At 37.1% G+C, this 14,752-nt stretch overlaps 1 protein-coding gene across 2 annotated transcripts; it reads right to left on the bottom strand.

Annotated features, from left to right (window-relative positions):
• Nucleotides 1-5,379: 5,379 nt before the first annotated feature.
• LOC144968563 (uncharacterized) lies at nt 5,380-14,019 on the bottom strand. Of its 2 annotated transcripts, none has more exons than XM_078907040.1 (4): nt 13,535-14,019; nt 9,567-9,653; nt 8,902-8,956; nt 5,380-6,910 (listed from the first exon to the last, which is right to left on the bottom strand). In XM_078907040.1, the coding sequence occupies exons 1-4, from the start codon at nt 13,583-13,585 to the stop codon at nt 6,585-6,587; spliced, it is 519 nt and encodes a 172-aa protein (XP_078763166.1). In that variant the 5' UTR covers nt 13,586-14,019; the 3' UTR covers nt 5,380-6,584. The 2 variants fall into 2 exon arrangements, with proteins under 2 accessions (XP_078763166.1, XP_078763165.1); XM_078907039.1 differs by having other exon boundaries at nt 13,529-13,749.
• Between the last annotated feature and the right edge of the window lie 733 nt (nt 14,020-14,752).

Below are 14,752 nucleotides of genomic sequence, written 5' to 3'. Positions count from 1 at the left end.
CACTTCTTTATCCTTCAATGAGTATTCACTGGATAGCCTTTCTTTCAGTCGGGGGGATTTAGCGTTCAGGAGATTTAGTTTGATTGATTTTCTTTGGTTAATGAGCTCCCATGACCTTGCTGATATCCAATTCTCTGTATTGGATTTATTGTGTCCTAAGTGTTCAGTGGCACTTTCCTGCATGACGTGGTGAAATCTTGGATTGTCATGTTTGTAATATCTTGTATTGCACTGAATTTGTTTCTTACTGAGATATTGAAATTGTTTTGGATATCTGGGATTTTCAATTTATCTGTGTTGAAACGTTTCTCCTTCTGTTTTGCTATTTTTGTTTTCATCAATTTAGTAGAGATTTTGGCTGTGACAAGATGGTGGTCACTTCCAATGTCTGCCAATCGTCTGACTCTGACATCGTTTAAGCTGCTCTTCCATTTTCTGTTGATAATTATATGGTCTATCTGACTTTCTGTTTTCCCATCTGGTGATTTCCATGTCAATTTGTGGATGTTTTTGTGTGGGAAGAAAGTTCCACCAATAATGAAGTTGTGTTCTTCACAAAATTCTGCCAGTCTGCTTCCATTGTTGTTCATTACTCCTATGCCCTCCTTTCCAACGGACTGATTTGTTTGTGTATTGCCAACTCTAGCATTAAGGTCTCCGATGATCATGAGCATATCATTTCTTGGAATGTTTTCAACGGCCATTCTGAGAATATCGTAAAATTCTTCTTTGTTTTCTTCATCTGAATCCTCTGTAGGTGCGTAACATGTGAGGATTGATAGCTTGGTGTATTTTGAGTTGTGTCTTGTGTATAAAAGTCTTTCACTTATCGGTTTCCATTCCAATAGTGACTTGTTGTTTTGCCTGGCTATCAAGAGGGCAACACCTTCTCTGTGTTGGTCATCCTTTCGTCCTGACCAAATGATCAGGTCGCCATTTGAGAGTTGGCGCTTCCCAGCTCCTGTCCATCTTGCCTCTGATATGCCTAGCAAATCGATCTTGTAGTTCAACATCTCGCGCTGGGCTTGTGCCAGTTTTCCTGTTTGATATAGGGTCCTAACATTCCAGCACGAGACATTGAGCTTGCGTTTTGGTGACAACAGATCTGCAATCTGGTCGGGGGCGTCCTTTCGGCTTTGACCTCCTACCGTCATGAAGCCAGTATTCTGGTCCGCTTCTCTGCTGCCGCCGGTTGTGGATTTACGTCTGGTTTCTGTTTCTGTAACAGTTTGCTTTTTATGAGGTGGGTTGTTAACCCTACGCTCAACCCCCATTCCTGGAGGGCCGGTGGATTACTCTTCGTCTGATCTCTCCTTTTTTCTCTTATTAGAGGTCCGAGGTTCGAGATACGCAAGCCCTCCCACCACGACAAGGTGATAATCCGTCGGGAGAGGGGAGTGAACCTCAGGGGGGGATTACTTTTTTGCGAAACCCGACAAAATCCGAAAAAGTTATGGGAAGTAAGCAGCAGTGGGGAGTGAACCTTGGAGGTGTACACCAGGTTTCGTTAAAAAGTAATACCATGGGGGTATTACTTTTTTACTAAACCCGACGATCAATCTCCCACTGTCCCAGGTTCATTCCCCATTGCTGTCCACCTCCTATAGTCTCAAGTTCATTCTCCTCTAGTACCCAAATCCCATTGTCGGCTTCAATTTCCACTGGTATCTATCTCCCACAGTCCAAGGTTCACTCCCCACTGGTGTACACTTCCCAGAGTCCACGGTTCATTGCCTATTGGTTCCCACTTCCCATAACTATTGACGATTTTGGTAGGTTTTGAAAATGAGAAGTACCCTTCTGGGATCACTGTCCACATGGTATCTACATCTCGTAGTCTCAGGTTCAATCCCCATTGGTGCCCACCTCCTATAGTGTCAAGTTCATTCTCCTCTGGTACCCAAATCCCATAGCTTCAATTCCCACTGGTATCCATCTCCCATAGTACCAGGTTCATTTTCCACTGATATCCTCTTCCCATAGTCCCAGGTTCACTCCCTACTGGTGTACACCTCCTTGAGTCTCTGGTTCACTCTCCACTGCTTTCTACTTCCCATAACTTTGTCGGGTTTCGTAAAAAAATCATTCCCCCATCAGTAGTGGTATTTTACGAAACCCAGTCTCAGGTTCATTCCCCACTGGTGTACACTTCCCTGAGTCTCAGGTTCACTCCCCACTGTTGCCTACTTCCCATATCTTTGTCGGATATTGTCGGGTTTCGTAAAAAAGTAATTGCTTTTTTACAAAACCTGCCGAAACCTATAGTCCCAGGTTCACTCCCCACTGGTGTACACTTCCGTGAGTTCCAGGTTCACTCCCCACTGCTGCCTACTTCCCATAACTTTGTCAGGTTTCATAAAAAAGAAACATCCGTAACTTTGGGATAAGGACATCAGTGGAGAGTGAATCTGGGACTATGGGAGGTGGACACCACCGGGGAGTGATCATGGAACCACAGGATATTGACTCCAGTGGGGAGTGAACCTGAAACTATGGGAGGTGGACACTAGTGGGGAATGAACCCGGGATTATGGGAGGTGAACACAAGTGGAAAATGAACCCTAGGCAATGAGAGGTGGATACCACTTAGGAGTGATCGTGGAACCCCAGGCTATGAGAGGTGAACACGGGGGAGTGAATGCAGGACAGATCTCACGATGTGATATGGACTACACCGGGAACGTATTGTTAGCTTTTTGTAATGATCATTTTTTAGTTAATCTCTCTCTCCCAATTACTCAGGCCCACAACGCTTTTGTCTTTTTTAATTTCAGATTTTACGAAAATCAACCGCAATTTTTTTTGAAAATTTTATGCAAATTTTGTTTGGTATTTTTTGGTTGCAAAATTTTGGATTTTATTTTGCAAAAACCGCCAGACTTAGGTGATTTCAAACTAAGTAACAGTGATGGTATGCCCTTGGAATCTACATCTATTCCCCTTTGTCTTATTTTCTTGGGTGCTTTAATTGTAATTTTAGAATTTTTTTTACTATCCCATTTTCTTCCTTTTTTAGTGGCACTGATATGACCTAAATGTGTTGCAACTCCACCTGGCCACGGGAGGGATGTTCTGCAATGGACTCAAAATAGATACATTTGAAACCACTTTATATGGAGTGGTGGATGATGTCGCTTGCAGAGCATCCCTCTCATAGCCAGGAGGAGTTACCATAACATTGGGTCAAGGGTTTGGATCCTCATCGCCGTTAAGTTTTTATTCTCTAGTCTTCTGGCACTTGTCTCTTCACTTCTTGTTATTATCAACATAAGTGCCTGCTCATTTCTCATTATTCCACTCATTTTTCTGAATTAATATTTATCCAATATCGGAGCTTACTCAATGTTTCAATAATCTCAAAATGTTATGTTTGTGTTAGAATAGAACTCACAAGTTTAACTTTACTAGCTCGCCAACAAACTTTCGTAGCATTTGTGCGCGTCGACCACAAGAAGTCGCGAGACGGACTCAAGATAGATACTATGTTTGTTTTGTTTTTATGTTTTTAAGGGTTTTACAGCGCTTGCAACACATTAAGGTCATATCAGCGCCAGTAAAAAGGAAGAAAATGGGATAGTAAAAAGTTCTAGAACTACAATTAAAGCACAAAAGAAAAGGTAAGACAAAGGGGAATTGGTTCAAATAGGCAACAGATGTAGATTCCAAGAGCACACCGCCAAAGTACTTAGTTTGAGATCACCTAAAAGTCTCATCCAGACACAAGCACAGGTCCCAACTAAAAGGAATACACTCAAATGTTTACCAATCATATAATATGTAAACTAAACATAATACAATGCATAACAGAGAGATGATTTACAAGGAAAAAATATCATCTCCCAAAACTATAACTATTTCCCTCCCAGCCAAGGAACTCCGGCCAGGGTCAGGACAAAACTAAGTAATATCATTCCAAGACAACGACAGGAAACAATTGGAAAACGGGTAGAGGGGGATAGAAGACACAGTATGTACCTCCCCGCCCACTATGGGAGGTCAGGATCCCCACCCAGAGATACTATGTTAGAAACCACTTTTCTCACAGTGGTGGACGCCTTTTCGAAAGTGATAAGCAAGACCCACTGACAGCCTCCCGAATGCTGTCATTCCGGAGACATATATATATGGAAGTGTCAATTGCCAAGGAGTGAGTCACTTTGCAAAACATCATAAAACAAACTTACCATGATATTTTCTTTAATCCATTATCTAGTCTAGAAATTAATACCAGTAATCCTTGAGATATATTGAAATGCCTAACCCTTGCTTCAGAACAAATGTTTTGAATATGATTATGATCTGAACCAGGTTTACTATTTAATTCGAAACAAAATAATAACACTCCCGATTCTTGATCTGTTCTAACAATTGCAAGATTTCAAACAACTCAATTCAAAGCATAATTTTTGCTCAGGAAACCCTCTGAAACCAGTAGCTAGTTTGTCAAAGACTGGTGTCAATGAGGGAAGCAACAAGCATTTGAGACTCAACATATTACACAGTTTATAAAAAACATTGGCTCTAAACGCACAAAAAGAAAATGAAAACAGCAAGATTGGTTATTTCTAGCTTTTTAATTATAGGTTCTCTAGATAAAGTGACTGAGTTTAAGATGACTGAATTATAAGCCAAGCTTTATTTCAATACTCCAATTGTAGTTATGACAATGTTTGACTGTTTGTTTGTTTGTTTTTAAGGGTTTTACGGCGCTTGCAACACATTTAGGTTATATCAGCGCCAGTAAAAAAGAAGAAAATGGGATAGTAAAAGTTCTAGAATTACAAAAAAAAGCACCCAAGTAAAAGTAAGACATAGGGGAACTGGGAACAAATAGGGATCAGATGTATATTCCAAGAGCACACTATCAAAGTACTTAGTTTGAGACCAGCTATAAGTCTCATCCGGATACAAGCACAAAATCCAACAAAGAGGAACACACTCAAATGCTTACAATATAAATTCAACATAACAAATATAATAATACATAACAGAGAGATGATTTACAAGGAAAAAAATATCATCTCCCAAAACAATAACTATGCATTTGACTGTTTCCCTCCCAGCTAAGACTCCGACCAGGGCCAGGACAAAACCAAGTAATCTCATTCCAAGACAAAGATAGAAAGCATGTTGGAAAACAGATATAAGGGGATAGAAGACACAGTATGTACCCCCCTGTCCACTATGGGAGGCCAGGAACCCCACCTAGAATGTTTTACTGAGTTTAAGAAGACTGAATTATGAGCCAAGCTTTATTTCAATACTCCAATTGTGGCCATGACAATTTTATTGTTTTCCCCACTTCAATTCAGTAACTTGAATTTGGTATTAGTATTAGTATCAATTTCTATCTGATGAAATAATTCAACAATATGTGAATTTCTGTCGAGAAAGATTTTATAAAATAAGGAGACACGTATTTCAGACAAATCTAATTTAAAAGACATTTTATTAAATGTTAATGACCAACATTTTGACCAAAGGCCAACAAGGTTCCTTTCACATCAACTTTCACACTTTTTTGTCCACCCATGCAACCGAATGCTAACCTGTCAAAACATCTTTATCAGAAATTTCTCTACATAATACAAGAATGTCAACTTTAAAACATATACATCAATCAATGATGCTAAAATAATAAACTAAATAATCATATAAACAAATATTCATTAAGCATATAAAGAGCACTATCCAAGAAGTCAACATGCTTGATATCAAATCTCACTGAAGATCAAGACTCAATCGTGATCATGTTTGTTAAGCGGTTTACTGTCTTCTTTATAAAAGATTTCTAAAGTTCTCACCATTAACAAGTTCGAAAGGAAATTTGCCTGAAGTCCATACTACATAACTGATTGACAGATTGAAGTTGGTAAATGAAAAAGAGAAAAGACGTTGGTGGGTGTTGTGTTGGTATAAACTGCCTTTTGCCAGTCGTAGAAGTAATAAGTTTTCACAACATTCTTTGGAACAATTTATTATGTTTCATGATTACACATGTTGGATACTGCTATTGGTCATTTTGCAAGCCCCAAAAAGTGAGTATTTCACCATAGAGCAAACTACTATCAATATCAATACAATTAGTCATTAAACATCCCATACATGATGTATACAAATTTTTGGCCACCACAAACAGCTTCTCAGATAAACTAAACATATTTTTGTTATGGAGTATTGCATTTAAGCACACTGCACTAATGGCATTATCTTGCACTATTCAATTTGGAAACAACAAAGTTAAGAAAAAAAAAATAACCAATGCCCTTTGATAAATTGGCAGAAAAATAAAAATCTAAATTACAGCATATCTAATCCTCTTCCCCAATTCAGCTGACAGAATTTTCACTACTGTATGATACATACAGACAATAATACACTGATAGGTCCAAACTTTTTATCAAAACAGAAAAAAAAAATTTTTCTCCAAATATAATGCACAGATCTTAAAATATAGAATTCACATACAACCATATCAACCAAGTCAAGCACTTAAGTAATCATTCACGAAAATGGATGAGTCTATATAATACAAGTAATGATTTAATGTTTGCGTAATTAATAAAATGAAGACTGTCGGAACATCAGGAAGAGCTTTTCACAAATTTCATCTTTTTGACTTCATCATGGTCATCATGAGTTGATTCATCCACACTTTCTCTCTTTCTATGCCCACTTTCTTTTTCTTCAGACTCAACCGTTTCTTTGATGTCAGAGTCAACCTCTTCCTTTGTTTCAGCATCTCCACTCCCTTCCTTATCACCAACCACCTCATCCTCATCCTTTGGTTTATCATCTTCCTCATGAAACCCCAGCCCAATATGCCCTTTTTTCCCACCAGCCAATGAATGTTCCAAGCTATGCTTATACTGCTCTTCTAATTCGTCAGCCATATGTTTTTCATCTGACTCTGAGGAAAAAAAGGATAACAATTAACAATCTTTAATCAATATTATCGATAGGATGACGATGACGACAGACCTGACACTTCACGAAAAAGGAAATCAGTATGGCATTGTAAAAAAAAAATCAGTATCTAAGGAAAAAAATCAGTACGAGATGTAAAAATATTTCAACAGACCAATCAGGTTTCCCAATCGTCAACAAAAAAATGGATGTCACACATTAAAAAAAATAATTAAGAATTACAACATAGATCTTAGGATTTCTCAGTCAATACTGATTTACCAGTAAGCCGACACTAAACACATAAATTTAAATAATATTTTATGCATACTACAAAATTACCTTTAAATCCTTTGCTAACTTTAGTTGTTTATGTCAACAGTATCTATTCTCCTGATCTCCTTAAATTATTCCATAAGTGTCAAAAGTGGGCCTAATACTAATGTTTAAATGTGTCGACACATTGTTCTTATTTTATGAATCATAGTCACTAACTCATGAAGGCCAAGCGCCATACTTTATACACTAAACACGTCTATACATATAATCTAACACAACTATCTACAGTCCTTGAAACATTGCAGTTACAATGATTTCAAACAGGCCTCTCTCTCTTCTTAATTTGATTAGAACTTGAGGAAATCTGATTCTCTTTTTCCTTTGCCAATTTTCTTAAGGCATCTGCAGAGGTGAATAAAGCCCAACAGCTCTTTCACTCCAATGACTATCTCTGCTTTATCAGATATTTTTCACTTTCCATCCTTAAAAAGGTAGCATTTTCCAACAGCTCCACTTTTTTCGTCTTTAGGACCACAAAACAAAAAGGCTCACCCCTAAATTAGAAACTGATTACCAAACAAATGTTCATTTTACCCCATTCCCCCCCCCCCCCCCCCCCCCAAAAAAAAATCACGTTCAACAAGATCATTTTCAGCTTTGGCTGAGACACCTGATTTGGGCCCTAATGTCGCATAGCTCCCAACCTGGTACACCAGTTAAGAGGGAGTTTGGGATAAAAATAAGGGAGATGTGCCTAAAATACGGGAGGCTGCTGTTTTACTGACCCAAAGTTTTACTGCAAGCTGTGTTGAAGAAAAAAATGGGAAGAAATCAGGATCATTGTAGAAAATAAAATAGAGTATATTCAATGATTTGTAAATGGAAATTGAATTTATTATATGTCATGTAAATATCAAAAACTCACTTGACCTGATGTCCTTCAATAAACTTTAATGTTAATTTTTAATTCAATATATATGTACTTGTAAATATAGGACGGTTTATAAATATAGAAAAAAGTCGAGATCACTGAGACACACTTAAGTCTTTAGAATTGCATCATTTGTGAAAATAAAATGCGAGAGACGGTTTGAAAAAGAAAGGATAAAGAAGACGGGGATGAAAAAGATACCATTTTAAAAAAAAGTTCTTATTATAAATCTGATGTGAATTTCCTTGTCAAAAATAAATGATGAAAGCGATAATATTATGATCATTCCATAATTTCAATTTCATACAATTTAATAAGATTGACTGCTGCGAAAAGATTCAATTGAAAAAAAAAAAAAAAAAAGAAAAGGACAAAATAAGTAATATGACTATTCTGATTATGGTAACTACTTTTGGGCTATGTGGTCTTGTGGTATGACACTCGCTTTCGGATCGGAAGGTCCTGGGCTCGCGCCTCGCTTGGCGCATAGTTGAGTCCTTGGAGAAGGCTCTTTACTCACATTCTCTCACCGCACTCAGGTGTAAAATGAGTACCTGGCCGTTCACAGCGTTGTCTCTGTTCGTAAAAAGTATAACATCGCCTAACAGGTGTCATGTCCCGTCCTAAATGTTAAATGTTGCTGTTGATCAGGGACCCCTAATGAAGCGCTTTGAGCACATTTAGTGGATATTGCTCTATATAAAAGCTCAATTTAATTTTTAATTTAATTTAATTCAATTTAATTAATTTTTAAAAAACCAACAACAATTGTCTGATGAACATACTTTCTCTATGCTTTCCGTCTTGATCACCGATTACAAATCTTCCATGATGTTCTTTCTGTGAATATACAACAAGACAAATTTAAAGACAGCATTCAAATTTCACAACTACATAACATCCAAGCTTTCAGAGAGTGACAGAATGCAAGAAGATAGTAGCCCCAGCATGATATGATTAAATCTTTCACTTAAATTTCTGCATTCCAAGGAGTATCAAATTCCATAAAGCAAACCGTTGCTCAAGTTAAGAAAATTAAAGATAATTTAGGTCACATTTTATCTCATTTATGAATAGAAATAGATAACAAGAACGATCATGGATAAGAGTAGGAATTTTTTTGATGAAGAAAATATTGTGCAAAGATAAATATAAGATCATATTGCGCACAGGTAGAAATACTTGGTAAAAGAAAAGTAACTTTGATTTGATCTCACTCTTTATGGGACATCATTGTTTTCTTGGAATGCGTAATAAAATATTAAAAACATCTTTATTGATCCCTCAAACGTTATATCTAGATTTTTTTTTTAAACTTAAGACTTTTAATAAAAGCAAATTTTGTAAACAATTGAGTGATATTTGGAGCTGCGGTTGTCCAACAGGGATTCATTGGCTTGTTCTGAAAATTGTTTTAAATTCTGTTAAATTAGAAATAATTAATGCTTACCTTTGCAGCCCCCATAAGTCTTAGAAACTTTTCATTTCTTGATTTGTCACCAAGATCTGCAGTTTCCCAGTTATTAGCAGAATGTACCTGAAAGTAAAAAGAGACGCAAGGATTTAGTTTTAACTGTAATATTTATGATGAACAATGGGAAATGGTGCTGCCTTAAATCTGGAACAATCAAAATTAAACTACTGACAAAAGGGAAATTTGATCAATAATAAAAAAACAAAGTATGAATAATGCACGTGTTCCGATCAGAGTATTTGACAAAACAAAAAAACAAAAAAGCAGAATTTGTTTTGTACGATATATATTTTGATAAAATAGCAAATATGTAGCAATGACTATCCCACACAAATCTTTGGGCCTCTTTTTCGCTCACAAAGTGCCCAAATTCGCAACAAAATATGGGACGAAGCTGTTTCGTACATGCTATTTTTAAGAATTAATTACGACGCTGTTTATCGATGAATATTACTGAAAGTTGGCACACAGTTAGAAAAAATGTCATTTTAGATTATGTCAAGAGACAAAACTCGTGCGATTACCAGAAGACCGTTCAAAATAGATTTTAACTCTTTGGAGTAAAATATTTATAAAACTACCGGGCATGTAGGTTTTGTCTCTGACAAGGTAATACATGAACATTTCTTCTTTTTGGTTGTAAAATTTCATATGAATATGAAGAGTACTTTTCCCGTATTTTACATAACACCATCCTAATTTGCTCTTCATTCGTAAAAGACAAAGCCATTTTGCCCCCCTACAGCCCGAATCACAAGTTCAAAACGATTTGAAGTTCATGACTAGTCAAAATGTCTGCGCGGTCTCACTGGCAGAGGGGTGTTTATCGTCTGCCATTGTGTTTGGGTTCAATAAACAGCTGACAATTTGACTGTTTAATTTACAAGAATTTAAGAAATTATAATGTTAAAAGTTTTCGATTGCAATATGATCTACAATCTCAGCATGGGTTTAATTATTGTGTTCCAAGTCACGTTCCATAAGTAGCCTTTGTCCCCTTGTCCAATTTCTCTTTTCCTTCTATATTTCTTTCGTTATGTACGCAATCTCCCCCTCTCTCTCTCTCTGTGTGTGTGATATATACTCATTTCTTAATATATTTCTGTGTGTGTGTTATACTAATTTCTCTCTCTCTCTCTCTCTGTGTGTGTGTGTGTGTGTGTGTGTTATATACCATCCAGCTCTAAAATTATATAAGTTAGAACTCTTCTAATGTTTTCATCATATTCTCTTTCAAATTGACCATAAAATTGCCAAATTTCAATCTTTTAATCCACTTATTACGCAAGATACAACCAAAGTTCGAAAAATAATGCCGAAAAAGCGTCCCATATTTTGGCGTTTTTTTCCCTCTTTGCGGGTCATCCAAATAAATGACACCTTTGAAACTGCATAACTTGTTTATTTATGAATGGATTTTCAAAATTCAAAAACATTTTTACTCAGTGGAGATAAGGCTTTGATTTCAGACAAAAATTTTCCTCAAAAAGAGAAAAAAACATTTTTCATAGTCATTGCTAAAATATGTAAAAAGAAGATTAAAAACAGGCAAGTTCCCATTATATATCCAAAGTTTGATTAATTGCAAGTGATACTATTGTGCACTCCTCTCTCTCTTTCTCTCCCTTCTGCCTTTCCTATTTGGTCGCAATGGCAACATTTGTGAACCTATATGATTAATTTTGGTAGCATTGGTAGGGGGGGGGGGGGGGGGGGGTCGATTTATCACAATCACAACATTCATTTACCGTCATAGCCAACTATGAGCAGATCATGGAATGTGGCATTGAAATTAGAGCAAATAGCAGTGATAAGAATAAGCAGAGAGGTGTCGGTTATGCGAAATGGTGATGGAATGTGAGTGGCTGTGTGTTTCTGCGTGTCTATCATACTGTATACACATACCTGCAGTGTAGTATATAAGAACTGTCAATGTCACAGTAAATCAACAGTGATCGTGATCACCAGTTACACTATTAAACCCTTTAATAAAGATAATTTTTTAAAACACTGGCCTGAGAGAAATTAGTTTGAGGAAACTGCGTTCGAGGGAAAAACTAGTTCAAGGAAGGACTGGAATTGGAATGATAAAGAATAATGAATTTGGGATATTCAATTGAGTTCACAGGAACCATGCTGGAGTGTACTGCTGTAATTGTAATGTGGAAATTAACATAATTCACGACAAATCTTTTGAGCTATCAACGATCAAAATTGGTCCAGTAATAAAGTCTGTAGGTGTGAGCAAATGATTCTAGCATCATTGCAGCCAGATAACATCAAATTCAAATGGCCAATCCTTAAGCCGTAGCAGATTTTCTAAAAAACCATTTGAGGCAATGGGAGATAAATAATGTGTTGTGTTATTTTGAAATTTGTATCTTGCTCTCTATTCATGAAAATGCATTGTCCCCGATATTTTGGAATACAATCTGCTATTAAGAACTCCATATTGACTGTTTTAATACAGTAGAACTCGGAAATAGCGAGTTCGACGGGTCCACTCCTGATTACTCGCTATTTCCGAGTTCTCGATATTCCTGAGTTGCCAGGAAAGGTCACTCCGCCGGTGGAAAAAAAGGTTATAATATTGCTGGTTATTTCCCTTGAGTGTGTAATTCGAGTAAAAGCCGTCGCCCCTATTTCAATTTCTTCACAGAAGTGGCAGAATGCTTGATTTTTTTGATTTTTTTGTTTTGTGGGGTTTTTTTTTGTTTTATTTTATTTCAAGTAAAATCGTGACTAGAAAAAAACAAGAACATAGAAGTATGCATATTATATTAAATTCAAACAGACTCTCTCTCTCTCTTCACACTGATTTGATCTAGTGACATGGACTGGGTTTTAAATAATCGGTAATAGAGGATTGTTTTTTAGAATCTTGTAGCATCACTTGAATTTGTTGCCCAACTTTAACAAGAGAATCCAGCGCATTTTCAGAGTCACGATGGGGGCAGGGTTGAACATGGCCTTCGTGAACTACGTAATGATGGCCACGGGTTGAAGTTGATCCATGGCCGACTCTAGTTACGTCATGAGTTGGTCCACCCCTTCCATTTCCATCAAGATTTTGTGTGCGTGTGTGTGCGAGTGTTTGTATGCACTAGGCATGTTTGATGAGGTAAGCAAGCGCATCACTCAATCACTGACCCACTGAAATGATGGTTCCACGCTCCCCTCTCTCGCTGGTCGTATCGTTCGTTAACGAATGCTACTCGCTGACCAATGCTGCGAAGTGAGGCATGTTGACTGCCAGTGCTTACTTCGCACGTCGCGTGGCACCACATTGGGTGAATAATTGACCCCCACCTCCAATACACACACACAAACACCCAACTCCCACCCATATTTGTGTCGCCTACTGTGTACTACTACAGACTAGGCTACTATGTAATATTACTTGTAACGAAAAATAAGAAAAGAAAAGAAGCTAGGCTAAAAATATTTAAATCGCCCTTGTCTGTTGTTTTGCTTTACTTCATTCGAAGTCCTAGGCTGGGGCAGGAAATGCTCGTTATTTCCGAGTTGACCCCTTTTTCATACTCATACTTGCTACTTCCATACTAATTTTATTGACTCAAATAAGAGAAAAAAACGGGGATTTAGATTTTACAAGCTATTTCCGAGTTCTCGCTATTTCCGAGTTCGTTACTTTCATGTTCTACTGTAACCGTTTTTATTAACGGCGCGCAATTTCGGTCACAACTTTCCAACACCCGCCAATGGTAATTTTTGGGTAAAAATAAAAATCAGTCTGAAATTTCAGACTTTGAACTACCTTAACTACATTTCTAATCAAGATAGAAACAAAATTCAAACTGTTTTGTAATCAGTGTTGCTAGCTTTCATTTTCATCATACTCAGACATTATTTCACGTGTGTGAGTGTGAATTTTATCAACAGCCAGTCTAAGACAAACTCAAGAATGGCGAACTCACACTCACTTCAAAAGTATCATCTTTTTTATCTGTCTCTGTGTTTCCGTTTGAACTCATATTGTTTATAATATCGATCAATAAAAATCCTTTCGTTGTGGTTGCTCTGTTCCCTTTACGTTTAATTTTTATTTATCTTTTCCATTCTCCTCGATATCAAATGCATGAACTCGGGAATCAGGAACGAACGACGAATGCAGTCAGTGGATCAGTGGATTGAGAATTATGTCCCCTTCAACGTCGCAAACATATGTCGAGACAGATGCTGGATACGTAGATCTCTAAAATATTATAGATCCGGAATGTATACTTCTAGGTATAAGGTTGTGGTTCATCATAATATGAATAAACTATGTTTTGCAATCTGTTGAAGGTGAAGGAATCATAGGTACTTAAGTTTGGGGTACCAACTTGTCAACGGAAAATTCACAAAAATTCGGAGTGTCTCTATTGAATTCACATCTCGGTTTGGGCTGTTGAGCTCCTTTAAATCTAGGCAACATTTCTTGACGGGCACTGTTCGTTATTTGCAGTTAGTCGATAACGATGATTAATTACTCACATCGCGAGATGAGAACCTAAAAATGAGTTCAAATATCTATGGCATGTAGAATAATTATATAGACCAAGAAAATAGAATATCTCCTGGACAATGATATGTCACAAAAACTCTAGATGGGAAAAAAGAAAATCGGTAGCAAGCAATATACTTGGTATCAATTAATGCCCATTACTAAACAAATTCTCATGAAATCTCGACGAGAAAAGCGCGAAAATACGATTTTGACAAACAACAACAAAAACAAACTTCCTGACTTTCAAACTTCAAAATATAAACACAAAATCTCAATATTATTTTGATCGATTTTCTGTTTGTATTTCTGTTGTCCTCGACAAACCTCTTTAAATCTCTTTCACATTGAGTTTGTTTCAAATTTGTAAGTGACTGGTTAGTAGTTAGTAAACTAGACTTAGACTTAGACAATATCGCTCTCTCTGGAAATGAGCCTGATGCGTTCAGTTCAGATTAGATAGTAGATGAGCCAAACAAGAAGGAAAGTGTCAATTGCCAAGGAGTGAGTCCTTGGTAGTTGACGGTTCATCAATTGCCAAGGAGTCAAATTGGAACTCTTCAGCCGCATGTGGTGATTTCAGTCGGGCCTCAATCAGCTGCATGTGGTGATTTCAGTCGAGCCTCGATTTGCGCGCATACGAATCTCGAACCCC

This window comes from Berghia stephanieae, chromosome 3 (assembly GCF_034508935.2).
Source record: "Berghia stephanieae isolate SIO BIC M18660-M18661 chromosome 3, UCSD_Bste_1.3, whole genome shotgun sequence".
Taxonomy (NCBI): domain Eukaryota; kingdom Metazoa; phylum Mollusca; class Gastropoda; order Nudibranchia; family Aeolidiidae; genus Berghia; species Berghia stephanieae.
Note: the sequence above shows the minus strand (reverse complement) of the source record. Positions and strands in the feature narration are given on the sequence as shown.